This window comes from Polistes dominula, unplaced genomic scaffold (genome assembly GCF_049000335.1).
Source record: "Polistes dominula isolate Pdom_NZ unplaced genomic scaffold, Pdom_raw_medaka contig_74, whole genome shotgun sequence".
Taxonomy (NCBI): Eukaryota; Metazoa; Arthropoda; class Insecta; order Hymenoptera; family Vespidae; genus Polistes; species Polistes dominula.
In genome coordinates, this window is record NW_028300953.1 from 1,280,334 (window position 1) to 1,298,915 (window position 18,582).

General features: G+C 28.7%; 4 protein-coding genes and 1 long non-coding RNA gene across 8 annotated transcripts; 2 read left to right on the forward strand and 3 right to left on the reverse strand.

Moving 5' to 3' along the window:
* Positions 1–233: 233 nt before the first annotated feature.
* Positions 234–3,271, reverse strand: CIAPIN1 (cytokine induced apoptosis inhibitor 1). Its single transcript, XM_015317120.2, has 5 exons — positions 2,978–3,271; positions 2,453–2,775; positions 1,264–1,438; positions 1,053–1,165; positions 234–961 (listed from the first exon to the last, which is right to left on the reverse strand). Exons 1-5 carry the CDS (start codon positions 3,129–3,131, stop codon positions 848–850), a joined length of 879 nt encoding a protein of 292 aa, XP_015172606.2. The 5' UTR covers positions 3,132–3,271; the 3' UTR covers positions 234–847.
* Positions 3,272–3,735: 464 nt separating this feature from the next.
* On the forward strand, positions 3,736–8,469 carry LOC107064433 (uncharacterized). Its single transcript, XM_015317115.2, is given in 9 exon segments — positions 3,736–4,451; positions 4,549–4,601; positions 4,772–4,853; positions 4,942–5,135; positions 5,138–5,274; positions 5,352–5,515; positions 5,582–5,623; positions 5,893–5,918; positions 6,249–8,469. Coding segments are annotated over 9 exon segments (819 nt in total). The 5' UTR covers positions 3,736–4,377; the 3' UTR covers positions 6,296–8,469.
* lgs (BCL9 domain-containing protein legless) lies at positions 7,912–14,553 on the reverse strand. Of its 3 annotated transcripts, XM_089172474.1 has the most exons (8): positions 13,782–14,552; positions 13,061–13,336; positions 12,716–12,954; positions 12,321–12,606; positions 11,856–12,214; positions 11,349–11,799; positions 11,060–11,267; positions 7,912–10,952 (listed from the first exon to the last, which is right to left on the reverse strand). In XM_089172474.1, the coding sequence occupies exons 2-8, from the start codon at positions 13,155–13,157 to the stop codon at positions 8,987–8,989; spliced, it is 3,606 nt and encodes a 1,201-aa protein (XP_089028600.1). In that variant the 5' UTR covers positions 13,158–13,336; positions 13,782–14,552; the 3' UTR covers positions 7,912–8,986. The 3 variants fall into 3 exon arrangements, with proteins under 3 accessions (XP_089028600.1, XP_089028599.1, XP_089028598.1); XM_089172473.1 differs by having other exon boundaries at positions 12,321–12,603; positions 13,061–14,553; XM_089172472.1 differs by having other exon boundaries at positions 13,061–14,552.
* Positions 14,554–15,290: 737 nt separating this feature from the next.
* LOC107064432 (integrator complex subunit 12) lies at positions 15,291–16,811 on the forward strand. 2 transcript variants are annotated; one of them, XM_015317113.2, is made up of 4 exons: positions 15,291–15,816; positions 15,892–16,251; positions 16,328–16,400; positions 16,470–16,811. In XM_015317113.2, the coding sequence occupies exons 1-4, from the start codon at positions 15,658–15,660 to the stop codon at positions 16,766–16,768; spliced, it is 891 nt and encodes a 296-aa protein (XP_015172599.1). In that variant the 5' UTR covers positions 15,291–15,657; the 3' UTR covers positions 16,769–16,811. The 2 variants fall into 2 exon arrangements, with proteins under 2 accessions (XP_015172599.1, XP_015172600.1); XM_015317114.2 differs by having other exon boundaries at positions 15,309–15,816; positions 16,560–16,811.
* Positions 16,437–17,008, reverse strand: LOC149032597 (uncharacterized). The gene is made up of 2 exons (XR_016176568.1): positions 16,829–17,008; positions 16,437–16,733 (listed from the first exon to the last, which is right to left on the reverse strand). It is a non-coding gene; the product is annotated as an uncharacterized LOC149032597 (long non-coding RNA).
* Positions 17,009–18,582: the final 1,574 nt, after the last annotated feature.

Consider the following 18,582-nt stretch of genomic DNA (forward strand, 5'->3'; position numbering starts at 1 on the left):
AATGGTACTTAAGTTGTACTTAAGTTGTTATCTCAACATAAGTTATTTAAATAATATATTGAGTGATAAAAATGGCTGTTTTATTATCATAAATGAACAAACAAACAAACAAACAAAAAATAAATGATATGCCTTTATACATTAAACATTTTGCATATTAAACGTACTTGTATAATGGTTATTATGTAAATTACTATTGTATACAGAAAAGAAGTGAAATAAAATATGCTATCTCTTAATGGAGTCATTTATTTTGATATTTCTCTCTTTCACAAAAGATCATGTTTTATTTTTTTTTTCCCCCATATATATTTATATTAATTAATATTCGTATATTTAACCCTTGTACCAATAGAAACAACACACAAGTCAGACTTGTAATAAGACGTGTACACATTTTGTGCACAATTTTGAATGCTTTAAACAAATCTTCAAATGGTTTTACATGTAACCAACCTTTTTGAATGTTTTAAACAAATCTTCAAATAATTTTACTTACACGTAACCAACCTGTTGATTGCTTGCTGTATTTTACCATTGAAACTTAAATTATAAGACAACGGGAAGGGGGAGTTTAAATGTAAACTAATATTCAAATATATTATAACTACCATAACAATCACCATGCTAATCATTTGAAATATTTTAATAGATAAATTAATTATTCATTTGTTATAATCATTAAAAAAAAGAAAAAAGAAGATTATTAATAATACTTTGTCTCGTCTGTGAAATATGATGATCAACATTCATTCATCGATTTACTGTTGTTTTATCCCTCAATAGTTTTCACGTGACATCAACGTAATGTCTGTCATTAGACAGTACGGTTTTGAATTAATTCTATTTATGTATCAACGATTAATTGATTTTCATGTAAAACTACTTTTTCTCCAGGTTTAAATGCTGGCATACCAAGGTAAGGACAACTCGCACAACGAAAAGCATCACCTAAATAACACTGTAATAATGAAAATAATTTTGATTAAAAAAAACAAAAAAAACAGAAGTATACAATTTTGGATTTATACAAGAAAAAAACTATTACATACATTACCACACGATGATTTTTGAATTCCTTGATTTTCAGCCTTACCATTTAATTCTTCTGCTAATCCACAAGAACAATCCTTGCATGCTTTTCGTTTACCTGTCGTACCACAGACTATAATAAAAAAAAAAAAAGATAGAAATGTTGAAATATATAAAAACAGAATTGAGATAAATAAATAATGATAGTAGAATATTTTGATAATAAGAAACCTTTTAAACTTGTAATATCTGGTTTGACGATGTCATCTTCATCTAAAAGTTCATCCTCGTTTATTAAGTCATTCTCATCTGTTAAATTATCTTCTTCTAAGTAATCTTCGATATTGTTTAGTTTCCATACGTTTGTTTGTTTTGTTTTGAAAGTTAAAGGCATGCTGGATCCAATCTGTAATGATTTCATTTTATATAATATAAAATAATATATATAGAATATCATAATCAGTCCGATACACACGTCTTTAAGTCAACGAATTACCTTATACCGCCATCTGTTAGAATCTTATCGAATCTAACAAAGATAATCATGACTCTTTGTTAATAAACAAATAATATTGCGATTATAAATTGAGATATAAACTATCCTATCTTTCAAGTTGGATGAAACTGCACACTGTGTGCAAAATTTTATTATAATCGAGTCAGTAGTTTACGAGTCCATTGCGGACAAACAACGTGACACGTAATTTATATAAATTGAAATATAAACTATCCTATCTTTCAAGTTGGATGAAACTGCACACTGTGTGCAAAATTTTATTAAAATCGGTTCAGTAGTTTACGAGTCCATTGCGGACAAACAACGTGACACGTAATTTATATATATATAATAATATATATAATAAATATAATGTAATATAAATAATATAGAATGTAATATAATATAATATAAAATTATTATTATATTTAAATATTTTTTAATATATATTATATTCTTATAATATTATATATATTATATTATTATATTAAATTATATATTATATTAATACATTAACACTACCCATACTGTATCCATAAATTCCAATAACATTTTAAAACTTACATTTTATGTTTATTACTGTCACAAATGAAATGTAATAATATAATATATATAATAATAATAAATAATATATAATAATATAATATAATATAATGTAATATAAATATAATATTATTATTATATTTAAATATTTTTTAATATATATTACATTCTTATAATATTATATTATATTATTATATTAATACATTAACAGTACCCATACTGTACCCATAAATTCCAATAACATTTTAAAACTTATATTTTATGTTCATTACCATCACAAATGAAATGAAGAATCTCAATGAAAATTGGTGTCTGAGACTGTTAGTGAAACTGTTAGTGAAACTAATCTTATTAAATTACATCTAAATATTACATAATTACCTCAAAGGATGGTTTCTGTGCAATTATCTCATAAACATTAGAAACATCTTCGAATAAATTAGGCAGTAGTTCAGCAATCTCAACATCTAACTTTTTAGGTTGTGTATCTTTTACTATAAAACCAGATAGCTTTAATTTGGATAATCTATTCTTAAATGTTGTATCAGACTCTGGTGTACTTTCTAACAAAAGTGGCTCGTAGATTATTAATTTTCCATTGACTTTCAATAATTTTAACAATTCTACGAACATTTCGTTATCATGTAATAATGGTTTCTTGAGAACCAATATAATCACATCGATGGAAGATCTGTTGTAGTTGGCTGTAAAATAATTTTAATATATTACATTGTTTTATAATATAAGAATTCAAATTAAAGTTAAGTGTGTCATGTTTTTTTTTCAATATTATTATATTATGAAGAACAGAATGTAATGTTAACATTTGTTTATCATTTATTAGATCATTGTGTACTTCAAAGCTTGTAAAAATATGCAATTACTTTCTGTTTCCTTTATATGTACCTTTTTTAACTTCACTTGTAGGGATGATTGAAATTTGATCGATCTTGCAGACAAGGGTTTTGATCTTGCTATCAAAATTCGATATTCCATCAAAAGTAACCTCATCACCTAACAGTACGAGAACTTGATCCTCACTTTTAATAATGTTAGTCATTTTTGATTATAATAAATTAACCTTTTATACGATAGAAAATATGAATTAATAAATATTTATGTAAAAAAACTTTATAGAAAGATGACAACACAGTTTAAACACTTCGTAGACAACTAGATAATGCGTAATATGATGCAAGTGATTTTAGAAACGAAACTACAGAGATAACAGCTGACGTTGTAATGCGCGATCCAAGCGGACAAAACCAAAACTACAGACGCCATCTTGTTACACCGTACGCGCGGAAAATTTAAAATGCAATAAATAGATTGTAGATTTACCAAAAATAATTAAGATATTAATAATAATTATTAATTCATGTTTATGTATATATAGATAGATTTTTTTGTATATTATCATAAAAATTAATCACAATTAAATGTATTTTTAATTGTAACATATTACACGTTTAATATCTTTATAAGTACGAATTAATAAGTAACCACGATTGGTTCGTGTATTTTATTGGTATTTAATGATTGTATATTAAAATATATTCGTAGAATAAAATATAGATATTTAAATTTGTATTAAATTTGAAATCATTATAAATAAAATATTTGAAATAGATAATAGTGTATATATAAAATGGAAATATCGAGATGGCAGTAAAACTTCCACTTCCGTTGAAATTATACGATACACATATGCTCTCTTCAGTTCTTCCCTTATACTTTACCTTTTAAAATAGGTATAGTAGAGTGTATCTTTAACAAAAACTAAAAGAATAAATTATTGAAATTTTAACTTTAGTAATATCAGTGTTTGGCTCCCCTGAATTTCTGTAGTGGTTAATAGTGTGTACCACTGATTTGTTCCTGCGAATAAGAGTTTACTTTGCATACACGTTTGTATTGCGGTACGTTATACCGCGGATATGGTGGTAATAAAAGGTATTGCTCTCTCTCTAACAAAGGTAGTAATAATATTTATGAATACCTTGCAATATACGTATTAAATAACTTTCAATGAAATGTATTATTAAATTATAATTGTCTGATAGTTCATTAAGATATTTTAGAATACATTCATTCTCTACTACAATTTATGTGTCACCTTATTAAATAATATTCTTTAAATTTTCTACTTTCTAAACAAAATAAACCTAATGTGATAGTTAACATTTCTATCAGGTTAAATAGAAAAAATAAAAAATAAAAAACAGTGCTAAAGTTAGCTAATAATACTAATTAAAAAATACCTGAACAAAATATTCTCTGACACATACTTACATACATACACAAAAATGGATGTTAATAAAGTTGATGAAGATAATCCACGTAGTATCAACGATGGTGATTGGGTCTGTCCAGATTCTCAGTATGTATTTTATAATAATTTATATGTCATTTTGAATGAAATTATTTTGTATTTTTATGGTCATGTGTAATGTAATACAATTATTTTTGTATCACAGGTGTGCTAATGTCAATTTTGCAAGACGAAGCTCTTGTAATCGTTGTGGAAAAGGTATACACACATTTTTATCATATTAACTGTATAATTTAAGTATTATTATTGTTTAATACAAAGACAATATTGTTTGTTCAAACTTATATGTTATATCACAAAAGTATATTCTGTACATTTGAAATTTTTTTTATGTCATGACAATAATTAATGAAAGTTTGTTAATACAGACAGAGGTGAGTGTACAAAGAAGAAAAAGTTGGGACAGGAAATTGGTAAAGCAGCTGCAGAAAAAAGTAGAGGATTGTTTAGGTAATCTTTTAAATGATAATTCAAAATGTTTTAGATTCGTTTACACTTTTACATTGAAATACAATCTTTTTCAAATTTGATGTTACAGTGCAGATGATTGGCAATGTAGCAAATGTGGTAACGTGAATTGGGCACGTCGACAACAATGTAATATGTGTAATGCACCTAAATTTGGTGAAATAGAAGAACGTACTGGATATGGTGGTGGTTACAATGATCGGGGTATCGTTGAATATAAAGAAAGAAGAGAAGATGACGATGATTATGATGAATTTGGTAGACGTAAAAAAAGAGGAAGATTGAAAATCGTTCTGACGATGATTCTAAAGATTCTAGGTACAACAGTCCTTCTCATTGTAAAGCCAAAGAAGATGAAAAAGATGAGATAGCTGAGGAAGAAGTAGAAAAAGTTAAAGAAAATGTAATTTCATTGTTTATTCATCAAATTATTATTATAAATTTTGTTTAGAATTATTTTATTAAATGATTTTATTATAGGATAATGAAGAAGAAGAAGAAGAAGAAGAACAAGCAGAAGAAGAGGAAGAAGAGGAAGAAGAGGAAGAAGAAGAAGATGAAGAGGAAGATGATGATGATGACGATGGAGATTTATCAAAATATGATCTTAGTGAATGGGACACCTTGGGAGCAGTTAAAAATAGGTAAATAAATGATACATCATTTGTTATTATTAATATGATTAATTTTGGAACTTTGTAATATTTCAGCACAAATGGAAATACAGTTACTTCGGAAGAACAACGGTCAAGGTAATGAGGGTAATGCCATAAAAATTATTTTGCATTATTTTGTGGATTGAAATAATCAACTTTGTTGCATTCTTTAATTATTTCTAATTATAATTGTGTCTCAAATGAAACAAAACTCTTAATTTATATTAATAAGTATTAGAATGCACTGTATTGGTCATTTCTGTCTAATAATATGATTTTAATCAAAGAAATTTCTTATTATTATTTTCACTGAATATATATTTAATTATTTAAACTGTATAATATAAGAATTGTAATACTTACAGAAATGGAGATGATTGGCGTGATTCAGGTACATCCAGCCACTGAGAAGTTATGCAGAAGGACAGGTTTGACATGGGTTTTAGGGATAAAAAAAAAAAACTGGTTCTTAAAAACATCAATAAATAAGTTTCTTTTGAATGCTATTATATCATTTTGCAATGAAATCATAATTTTGAAATGAAATGAAATGAAATGAAAGTTATTCAATTTACATTTTTATTAAATAAAGATATAAATTTGTTGTTATTAAATAAGAAAGAATAATATTTAGTAAAGTATTCATTCTTTTTTATTTTTTTTTCTTTTTTTTTTTTTAATATAAATATTTCTTAAACTTATTAAAATATTACTTTTACAGGCAGAAGAAAATACTTGGAGCAACAACAACAACAAGTACCCAACTAATAATGCGACAAGTTTAGTGATTTAGTGAGCACTTTTGAAATTAAGTGGAAGATGATAATATAAAACTTCTTGCAAAAAAGGAAATCGATTGATGTTAAGCTTTATATTTGTGATCAAATTAATAGAAAGAATGATGATAATAATGATCATGATAATAATAATAATATGAAAGAAAATACAAAAAAAAAAAAACTAACTAAAACAACAGATTGTTCATCTACGCAATATTTGTCATTTTGCATGATTCAATGCAAAGAAAAATTTCTAAATCATTAATTAAAGCGTAGATCTCAAAATTCTTTGCTAGTCAAAAAAAAAAAAAAGATTCTATAATTTTTGGTGAATCCCCTCTCTCATAGATACAATTTATCCTAGATAATTGACATAAGGAATATATACGATATGTTATTTATAAAATTGATTAAATATTAATGGAAAATTTGTCAAAGCTTTGCAAAAACAAAAACAAAAACAAAACAGAAGATTTTCAAAGCACAAAAGATAATTGTAATTGCTTCGAATTTTCAATTGTGTTATTAATTACAAATGCACTAGGTCAATGTAAACAACATATCACACTGCTTAAAAAATTGCTCTCAGTCTGCTTTTATAATATTTTATTGTTCACCCGCTTGAAAGAATATTTTGTTTTTCGGTCTCTATTATTTCTTTTTTTCTATATATATATATATCTCTCTTTCTCTCTCTCTCTTTCTCTCTTCTCTATATGCATAAAATATCCGAATAACTATTACTGTGTAGTATTAAATGAATCATTCCCTTATTAATGAATTCTCAAAATGTGTTCGCGTCACACATCAGATTGAAAAACAAAAAACAAAAAAAGAAAAACAAGATTATGGTGTGTTTATCCTTAAAATTAAGATTAATAAGTTATATATGAATGATTAAATATATAACGTAAAAAAAATTTCTTTCTATATTCGTTGCGTATAAACAAACAATCTTCATCAAAAAAAAAAAAAAAAAAACAAGAAAATATCTAAAAGAAAAGAAAAGATAAATTAATAACGGATATATAATTCACAATGTCATAATGACTTCTTGTAAATATCTTTATTTTTCATTTATAATAAAAATCATTCGTCAACAACATAATTGTTTTTAGTCAATTACTTTTTTTTTTTTTTTTTTTTATATAATCATTATAAACTACATGGGGGTCATGATTATGCACAGAGTTGGTCACAAGGAGGATTTGGTGAGGAAGTGTGAAAGGGGGTGGGGTGGGAATGGGCGATATTGTAAGGATTATGTTGCAACAGGTTTTATATATGTATACATATGCGTATATATATATATATATGTATATATATACATATATACGTTTGTATTTTAGGTATTTTATGCATGTATGTATGTATTTATGTATATATGTAATGTATGTATATATCGTATGTATGTACAATTATGAAATTGAATTTGTAACGTGTGTGTTTTCTTATTAAGTATTTTTCTTTTTGTTTTCTTCTTTTTTTTTTTTCTCACTGATAAAGGAAGGATGAATTATTCCGGCACCGGTGTACTTTATTTTTCTTTTTTTCTTTTATTTTCGTTTTTGTCTTCTTTGTCTTCTTCTTCTACTTCTTCTTCTACTTCTTCTTCTTCTTCTTCTTCTTGCTCGTTTAAATTTGTTCCTTGGTTGTTTTTTTCTTTTTTCTTAATTCGAGAACAATTTCTCTTTCAAACGACACTACGCGAAACAGTGTGAAAGAGAAAGGAGAATGAGACACTTTTCTTGAACTTCATCTTTTTAATATTCCTTTTCCTTTTCTTTTTCTTTTTCTTTTTCTTTTTCTTTTTCTTTTCTTTTTCTTTCTTCTTCTCCTTCAGAATATATATCAATTATTCTTACCTATAAATCATCATCGTACATTCCAATCGTTGATATAACGATTATTAATTATGAAAAAATCAGATTTTACATCAGTATTTACATAGTCACGTTGACATAGTCAACGCACACTGTTTTATGTGTTTTATTGTATGTGTGTATGATGTGTGTGCGCGTTAAAATGCGCGTGTGGTTGTGTATGTTGTGCGTGTTCCCTCTCTATTTTCAGGAACGTTTAGAATTTACAAGTGTATCGATACTTAATAATAGGGAAGGGATTTTTAAAAAAAAAAAAAAAAAAAAAAAAAGAAAAAAAGAATACGATCGGGAAACATATCTTCATACCATTGAAAATAACAGATATAAGAGACCTAAAAGGGTGTTTTTAAAAATACATAAAATGCTAAACAGATTTAGAAATAAAGAAGTCCCTTTTTTTGTAGGGTGTAACATATTATGCATATAACACAGTATACATATATATATATATATAAAAAAAAAAAAAAAGAAAAAAAAAATTAGAAACAATTAAACGAGAGGAGAATTATCTTCTCGCTACATGCCAACCCCTGCAGGCATTCTCTTATAACACATTGTTACTATACTTTGTATAATTATTTAATGGACGTTGAAATCATAATAATATTTGTTTGTTTGTTTGTTTTTTTTTTTTGTTGTTTCTTGATGTTATAATCATTAGCAAAACAGACTTTCAAAGATTTGTCAAAGTTATAAATGATGGGATTATTCCTTATTTAATGAGTAATTGAGATACAAAGATCATCAGAAAAATGATCACAGTTTCTCTTACTCTGACATTACAATAATCATGTTATTTATTTAGGCATGAAGAACTGTTGATGTGAATGTGAATTAGGTGGTGGATGTAAATTAGGGTGTGGTGGCCCACTACCTCTTGTTCCAGTGGCATAAAGCTGTTGTTGGAAGTGATGGAACTGTTGAGCATAATTAGGATCCGACATATTCGGACCACTACCCACGAATGGACTGTTTTTAAAATTACTCGTAGTGCCACCCATACTTGGAGGTAGTGGTTGAGTAGCATCAGGAGGTGGTCCCAATCCCATAGGACTACCTTTACTACCAGATACATACATACCCGGATTTGATTGATTAGGTACCTGCGATACCATATCAGGTGGGAAGACTTTATCAGGATCCATAGAATTGCCTGGAAAAACGCCCCCACCAACCATATACTGCATACGCATTACGTTAGGTTGAGGCCGCATGTTACTAACTGGTCTCATAGAAGGATGTACACCAACTGACGTATTCATTGGCTGTCCATCCATTCTTGGGGACCCTCCCATACCAGGAAGTCCAGCATTCATTGTGGATGGCATTCCACTATGTGGACCCATATTATTTGGTAAACAACCATTTGGGAAGTACTGAAGATTTACCGAAGGTGTGGGCATTTTAGATTCCAAATTAGATAAGGGATTAGTAAATCTGTGAAGAAATTCCAAACTAGGTGGTCCTCTAGGCGCGTGTCCCACGTTGGGCCTTGCTGGTAGATACTGTATAGTATTTGGAGCATTAGGTTTTACTTGAACGTTTGTTCCATTGTAAGGATTCGGTCCTGTGACATGTCCCGTCATCAATCTTGGCGATGGCGCGTGAGGTTCACCTCCTGGATATCCGCTACCTTGACCTCCCGAATGGCTACTCATTATTCCATGACCCATCATAGGATGTCCCATTTTACTAGGAACCCCTGGACTTCCAGTATGCGTAGTAGTAGGACTGTAGCTTGTCGGTGGTCCTGCTAATCCCATACACATTCCACTGACTTCACCTGGTTCACTAGTTGGACCACCCACGTGACAACCTCCATTCATTTCACTATTCATTTGTATCATGTGAATACCATGTGGATTGCCAAATTGCATCATTCCAGGATTACCAGAATGTATCGGACCTTCGTTACCTAACGAATTACTCGTGGCTGTATTTGTTAGCTGTTGACTCATTTGTGCTAACGAACTTATAGGATCAAAATGGTTTGTATTTGCTCCACTCAAATTACCCAGCCTGCTAGCGATATTGTTGGGATTAAGAGGCACATTGTCAGAAGGTTGACTCACATTTATAGACGATCTGGCACAAGGGAAAGAAATTCCTGGAGCACCCAGCGAAGGCACTACTGTTGTGTTTCCAGGATTATTAGAATTTACTTGTTGCTGTTGTTGTTGCTGCTGCTGTTGTTGCTGTTGTTGTTGTTGCTGCTGCTGTTGCTGCTGCTGCTGCTGTTGTTGCTGTTGTTGCTGTTGCTGTTGCTGCTGTTGTTGTTGCTGTTGCTGTTGTTGCTGCTGTTGTTGTTGTTGTTGCTGTTGCTGCTGTTGTTGCTGCTGTTGCTGTTGCTGCTGCTGTTGTTGTTGTTGTTGTTGCGATTGTGACTGCTGAGATTGTTGTTGTTGATTATCTTTAGATAAAGGAGGTGATGTGTCAGGTTTTGTCGTGGGTGATGCTTGGACAGCTCGCGGTGGTCCCATACTATCTGATACACTAGTATTATGCGGCGCAGGACTACTTTGAGCACTAGCACTCGATTTATTTCCTGGTTTTGTTGAATCAGCAGGAGTATGGGGAGCACCACTTCCAGGAGTATGCGGTGTATGTGGCGTGTGAGGACTATGTAAAGAGCCTGTAAAACCTCTATTCATACTATCCATTTGAACTGGACTTGCAGCTTCTGTTCGTGCTGGAAATTGGTTGTTGTTATCCATATTTCCTGACAATATCCTATTTGATATTTCTGGATTATTACCATTATTTCTAAAACGAACAATATTTATTATTAACAGTGGGGAATCAAAATAAGGTCATAATAAAATGAAGCTTTTGCAAAAAGAATAACGTATTCAATATAATTATAAACTTACGCAGACAAATTGCCTTCTTTAAGACTGGTATTAGCTTGCTTTTGTATTGTTAATTCTTGTCCCTCAAATGTGTTGTAATACTGAATTTGTTGAGGACTAGGTACAGGCATAAGATTTGCTTCTTTTACACCCGCCGCATTCACTGTTCCACTATGCTGTTGTTTTTGTTGAGCTAACGATTGCAATGTTCGACAAAACATTCCGTCCACTACATTAAAAAAATGAAGAAGAAAATGATATGATATATTTTAAACGATTTAATTATGATTATAAATGAAAAATAACTTACCATTTGGTGGTTGACTTGTGGGAAAATCAAGAGAATTATCCTTTTGAGGAGCATTAGGACTTAGGGCAATAATATGAGAATGAGAAACTGGTGTTCCAGGATTACTATGATTTAATCGTGCACTCGAGACAGCATTTGAACCAACTGTAGGATTTGGAGAATCTTGACTGGTCGGACTTTGTCCTGGCAGATGTCCACTTCTTTGATTACCAAGTTGAAATTGTCTGTTACAATCAGCTGGCGAATTCAAAGCTGAGCTCGCACGAGGCGATGGTAATGATAAATTACTAGTGGGATTGTTAGGAGATGATGGATTTGGACTTTGAATTGCAATTGGTACACTCGCAGATCGTGTTGTTTGATGATATGGCGGTGGTGGTCCTTGACTGCGTGGAACTCCAATCATATTGGCACCACGTAATGGAACCGCGCCAGGACTACCAACACTTGCCTAAAATAAAAATAATTAAAGCTATTGATGTAAAATGAATTATTAGCAATATTTACCTTATTTTTGTTATCCAAAAATTGATGTTGTAATTTGTGCCAATCCATACTGGGAGGACATTGATTTGGTACACCAGATGGGACATTCGTTTGAGGACATGATGATACCGGTGTTCCTTGAGTACCATCTAATGCATTTGAAGAATCTTCTTTATGTTCAGGAAATAACATCATTTGCATTTTTCTAATAGTTGCCAATTGAACTTCTCTATGTTGCCTTTGTTGTGGTGTTAGATTCTCATCTGGCACCTTAACACCCTGTAACGATGGCTGTAAACTCCCTGGACCTGGGCTTGTAGTACCACTTAGCAAACTTGGACTGTGACCCATTGTTGCATTATTAGATGGTTGAGGATTAGCTAAAATATCAAATTTAATCATAAAATAATAGTACTGTATAATGTTTTAGATTTTTTGTTTGTTTCTTTGATTGTGATTGCAATAATATTGAAATATTAAAATTACCTGAATTACTGGGTGAATTCGGCACTAGGCAAGAAGGCACATTTATATTTGTATCATCTAATGATGGCTCTGAATTTCCGAGAGAATTGCCACCATTTAAGTTACGTATATTAGGTTCGTTCCAAAATTGTGGAGTATTTGGATCAAGTGCTGGTAGATCGGGAGGTTGTTCAGTTGGAAAAGTAGTAGTCGAACTACCTTGATGACTTTTTTGTTTCATTATAGCAAGATTATTCAACCATTGTGCTGGATTTTGTCGAAATTGATTCATTTTATTTGGATGCTTCTATGGAAAATATATATTCCATACATTACAAAATACATTATGAGATAACAACAAATTCAATTGAATAGAACATTAACAATCAAATCTACACATTATAAGATTATTATACCTCCAAATATTTTTTTGTGCCAGGTTGTGCACAATGATAAGCGATAATAGTTGAATATTGTCCTTGTAGAACCGCTTCAGCACTTTTGTTAGCTAATGCCGTGGAGAAGACAAAGATTTGACTTTGTTGTTGCATATATTGTGCTTCTCCACTACTCGTACTAGTGCCTATTTGTTTTCCAAGAACGTTGCTAACAAGTGGTTGTATTCCATCGTTGGTAATAACATTTTCACTGCAATCTATTAAAATAAAGAATATTTTTGTTAAGTATAGATATATATATATATATATATATGTATATACATGTCAATAAGAAAATAACATATTCAAAAGATTACATAATACCTGGCAAATCATCAGCTGGGTTATTGTGATCGCTTTCTTGTTTGACAGAATTTAGTATCGGTTGATTTCCATTACTACTTTGATTCTCTACAGACATTGTTCCATCCCCACTGGTAGGATCCAAACAAGGATCTCTTGGACACTCTGTTGTATCTTCACCAGAAACATCCTCGTTATTACCACCAGTACCTTCTTCCTTGATCTTGACAGAATCGGTATCGGGTTCCTCCTTGACAACAGTTGTAGGTACGCAACTTGGCTCACTTGTCTTTTTCTCTGTTTTCATGTTTGAAGTATTGCGTATGATAAGTACAATGTCAGACGTTGGTAGATAATATAAGGGCCAGATGCATGGCCACTAGGATCCCGCAGAACGCGGAATTATTGGAGGTTATATCAATGAAAAAACATTCACTAGTTAAACTAAAGTCCTTGATTAATAATATATATATTTGAATATTATCCTTGAGGAAAGCATGGCCGTGAAGTTAATTCTTCCCGGTATAATAAAGTTATATATTAACGAATAAAAAATTGTATTTTTTTTTAAACATTTAATGAAATGAAACCTAATATATTGGTTCGACGACTTAGTACTCGATTTATGTTGTAAGAATACAACCGATACGAGTATGCTAAGGTAAAGGACCAATATCAAGATATTGTAAGTAGGAAAATATCCAAATGTCAGCCTCGATTCCACAAGAAATACATAACGCACCTTAAATTATTACATAGTAGGATACACCACGTTACATCGCGGAAGACCTTTTGAAAACATACGAACAAGTCTAATACACCCCGTTAACTATTTCTCTCGCGATATTTTCGAGCATTGTTCGTTCAACTTTATTTGTCACTTCATGGTCGCTTTGATTATTTATTTCTTTTACGCACGGCTGCCAACTGCCCGTTTAAGTTAGACAGCCTTTTAATGCACTTCGGACAAGGAACTTCTTCTGCGTCTTCGTTGGATAAAGGAAGACAGAAAAAGTGCATAGCCGTACCTGACTTCTTCTCCTTATACACTTGATCTCCCTCACTTACACAGACGGCTTACTATTTTGGTCTTTCTTTGGTTATATTTTCACCTGCTTCTTATACTTTTTTTCATAAATCTCTTATTTTCAACTTTAATACACTTTGGTTACATTTTAAGTAACAACGAAGATTCAATTTTTATCATTTACGTTATTGGAACGTTACATTTTATTTCACACGGAATCCAAAGCTGTGAAATTAAATTTGGAATACATGAAAGCAGGGCCGGAACCAAAGATATTAGCACCTACGCACTTTTATCCTACCACATCCTTAATGCTGATTTCTATTTAATATTAACCTACTATTTCTTCTATCTACTTTTCTATGAAGATTATTTCTAGAAACGTGTATAAACAATATTATTTTTATAACTCGTTACGTGCGTATTCATTTTATAAATAAACGCATTTTCTCTTTAGATTCTTTCTTTTTTTCTTTTTTTCTTTTCTTTTCTTTACTAACTACTTTTAATTAATTATTTTTTGTTTTTAATCAAAACAATGTTAAAATGTGTTGTTATTATTAATGAAACTTTTGAAACAAAAGTTTAATGATGTATATATATATATATGTATATATACATGTACATATATATATATATATATATATATATATGTTTTTATATGATAAAAATTGAAGAAGGTAATCGTTGTTATTAGAAATGTATAAATATACAGATTTATATTAAATAAATTTTTTTTACTAACCCTAATATTTTTAACCTAATTAATATTGCTTCATAGACCTTTTTATTAATAGGTTAATATATCATTATGTTACAAACTTACACTATTAAAAAAGTACTTTGAATATAATTATTCTTTTCTGAATTGTCGTGATGTAGTATTGCCAACATTAGGATATCAATCGTGGTAGTTGTGTTGCGCCACTGACTCACGTATTTTTTTTTAACGTTGCTATTTCAAGGCGGTTTTTTTCCTTTTTTTAAAAATATTTTTACAAATATATCAATTATTCGAATATTTTTTTTTCTTTTATATAAATTATAACAAAAAAATATTAAATTATTATTTAATTTTTTTTTTTTTAATTGTAATTGTAAGTGAACAGATATTTCAATTAAAAATAATTACTTTTTCTAAATATTTATAATAATTCTTAAATTAATAAAAAATATTTACAATAAATAGAAATTAGTGCACACGATAAATGAATATATATTTATTTATACATATATAAACATTTTTATTTATTTATTTACTTAAAATAATCATTGTTTAATGGAATTCAATATGGACGTTTGACATACTTCAGTAGATGCATATACTGTACACAAATTCCTTTTAAAGACAGAACTATTGTTATTGAAGAAAATTCACGTTATTAATTAAACTGTGTAAACACTGATATCAATAAACAAATTGTAATAAAAATCAAATCAAACGAATGTCATGAAATAATTAAAAAGATTTCATTATAAGATATTCATAACCTCTCTAAAATTATTCATATTTTCTTCTCTTATAAATCAATATATATATATATATATATATAACATACATAGATATATATATATAATAATAATTAACAAAATGTCAACACTAGAATTAGATCCACAATTTATACAAGGTTTAAGATTATTACATTCTACAAATAAAGATTCTGCTGAACAATTAAGAGCACTTTTAGATGAAGTAATTAAACAAAAATATGGTCCATCTAAAATGCTTTCCAACGTGCTACATAAAAAGGTATATATATATATACATATATAGTTTATTAATGTATTTCAATTATTAAACAATAAGTTAATATTTATTTTGTAGTATATGATGGAAGAACCAGTCTTAAGTGACCACAGTAGTAGCAGCAGTAGTAAAAAAAGTAAAAGTTCTTCCAAACATTCGAGTAAATCAAGCAAGAACAGTTCTCCTGTTAATTTACCAGCACGTGATACTCCACCAGAGATTATTCAATCGGATGATACATTAGCAATGGAAATATTAGAAGATGATTTAACTTGTGTTATTTGTAAAGGAATGGATGTTGGTGCAAGAAACAGACTTGTTGAATGTGTAGAATGTCATTCTTTGTATCATCAAGAGTGTCACGTTCCACATATATTAGATTCACAAATAGACGTTCCAAAAGTCGTTTGGTATTGTTCTAATTGTACAAAAGCTCAGGTACGTATCTATATATATAAACATACTATTTGTATATTAAATATATTTTTAATACATTCATTATAATTTATTGTAGACACCAAAAGAAAGAAGTTCTCCAAAGACTGTGATAGATAGTAAGTCGAAAGAACCCAAAAAATCAAATTCAAGTAAGTAAGGTAGTACATGATATTAAATACATAAAATACCATTACGCTCTATCATTTCATTTTCTTTAGGCTCGAAGCACTCAGAAAAATACAAATCATCATCACATAATGTAAATCAATCACAACCTATTAATAGAAATAGTTTTCCATCTGGCATAGGTGGTGGAACCAAGGTGGTACCCAACATTCATATCATTAGTGCAGATAAAAGATTGAAGGATATGATGAAAAAGGCTAAACAAGAGAAGCGTAGTACTAACAGCAGCTCTAGTTCCAAAAATTCATCTTCTACTGCAACTACGAGTTCTTCAGGGAAATCTTCTCAAGACAAATCTGTAATGTATAAAATCAAATCAGGAGTCGAATGAGTTGTTTTATTTTATAACAAATATATATATATATATATATATATATATATAATGTCTTACCTTTAATAAGGAATAGATTGACTTCATAATAAGCCAATTATCTCTGTCAATAGTTTAGTATTAAAATTATTAATAATATTTATCTTTTTCTTTTTATTAAACAGAGTATGAAAGAATATTATGAAATTTTTTTGATATAAAAATATATATGGTCATATTAATCAAAGTTTTAATATTATAAAAAAATTAATATAATATTATATATATATTATTTATTATATTATAATAATATTATACTAATTATTATATTATACTATTATATATCAATAACTATATATATATATATATATATATAATAATAATAATAGTATATAATATAATAATATATATAATAATTATATAAATTTATATATATATATATATAAATATTATTATAATTAGTATAATATTATAAATAATATAAATATTATAATAATACAATGTATATTATAACTAATTATAATAATATTAAATATAATATTAAAAAGGAATAAAATATTTGTAAATGTAATAATACAGTAATACAAATCACAAATCTCTCTGACGATAATATTTGAATGTAAAATTTATATTTGAGATATATATATATATATATATATAAATATATGTAATTATAGTTTTTAGTGTAATGTAGTATATATAGAAAGTAAATATAATAATTTGTTAATGAAAAAATGATTTTATATCAATTACATTGTATTATACACACATACTATATATATATATATAAATTCTTTTTCTTGTTTTTTGTTTTTTTATAATAAAATTAAATAAAAACTTAACTATAATAATAATAATAATAATAATTGAATATCTTAATAGGATGGAAAATATACAATAAGAAGAAAAATCAGACTAAAGTCAATTATAATACCAATATATTTTTGCGATTCTTCAAATGCTTACTTTTTTTTTTTTTTTTTGTTCCTACGTCCCATTGAAAATTTGGCAAGAGTCATTTCGTTCTCAAGTGTAACTTACAATCTATTTCATTTTGCAGGATGGGAGGGGGAGGGGTATTGGGGGAGGGAGGGAGGGAGGGAAAGTTGAAATATTATTTACATAGGTTGGGCTGAGGGTTGAGAGGGAGGAGAGCCTTACAAAGGATACAATTGGCACACGCACATACATACATACATACATACATACATACATACTCACACACATGTATATATATATATTATATGCGCACGTACGTCTATTTACTTACGTACAAAACATACGCGCGTATTTATTTCAAAATGAATCATCTCATATTCATCAGATTCCTTTATCTACTTGGATGATGTTCAAGGATAAAATCTCTCACTTTCTTTCATTATATTCAGATAAAAATTCTTTTTTGTTTTTTGTAATTTATGTTGTATATTATTTGTAAATGCACTGTTTAATTAATTCATAATTTTCCATCATATAGAGAAAAAAAATAGAAAGAAAGAGAGATGATATATTTATTTATTGATTTATTTATTTATTTATTAGGGACAATTACCCACCCATCCCCATCCTCCATGAAGCTTAACAAAGAGTAATCTTAATTGTGATCCTCGTTATTTTTTTTTTCTCTCTCTTTTTATCTCTATATACTACGAAAGCATGATACAATCTAATTGGGTTTAATGATATTTCATCATTGAACCTTCTTCTTCTTTTTTTTTTTTTTCTCAGTCAATTACATTATATATAATACATACGTTGAGAATGCTGAATTGACAAAGCTTTTCTGATGGATGGAGTTGACTGTCGCACATATATCTATAAGAAAAATATCCCAA

Coding starts and splice junctions, on each gene's coding strand:
- CIAPIN1 (XM_015317120.2), bottom strand. CDS start 3,131: ATGACTAACATTATTAAAAGTGAGGATCAAGTTCTCGTACTGTTAGGT. Junction 2,776..2,977: donor TACAAGTGAAGTTAAAAAAG/GTACATATAAAG, acceptor ATTATTTTACAG/CCAACTACAACAGATCTTCC. Junction 1,166..1,263: donor AGATATTACAAGTTTAAAAG/GTTTCTTATTAT, acceptor TTTTTATTATAG/TCTGTGGTACGACAGGTAAA.
- LOC107064432 (XM_015317113.2), top strand. CDS start 15,658: ATGTCAACACTAGAATTAGATCCACAATTTATACAAGGTTTAAGATTA. Junction 16,252..16,327: donor CTAATTGTACAAAAGCTCAG/GTACGTATCTAT, acceptor AATTTATTGTAG/ACACCAAAAGAAAGAAGTTC. Junction 16,401..16,469: donor ACCCAAAAAATCAAATTCAA/GTAAGTAAGGTA, acceptor CATTTTCTTTAG/GCTCGAAGCACTCAGAAAAA.
- lgs (XM_089172472.1), bottom strand. CDS start 13,346: ATGAAAACAGAGAAAAAGACAAGTGAGCCAAGTTGCGTACCTACAACT. Junction 11,800..11,855: donor TTTTGGATAACAAAAATAAG/GTAAATATTGCT, acceptor TTTTTATTTTAG/GCAAGTGTTGGTAGTCCTGG. Junction 10,953..11,059: donor AAAGAAGGCAATTTGTCTGC/GTAAGTTTATAA, acceptor TGTTCGTTTTAG/AAATAATGGTAATAATCCAG.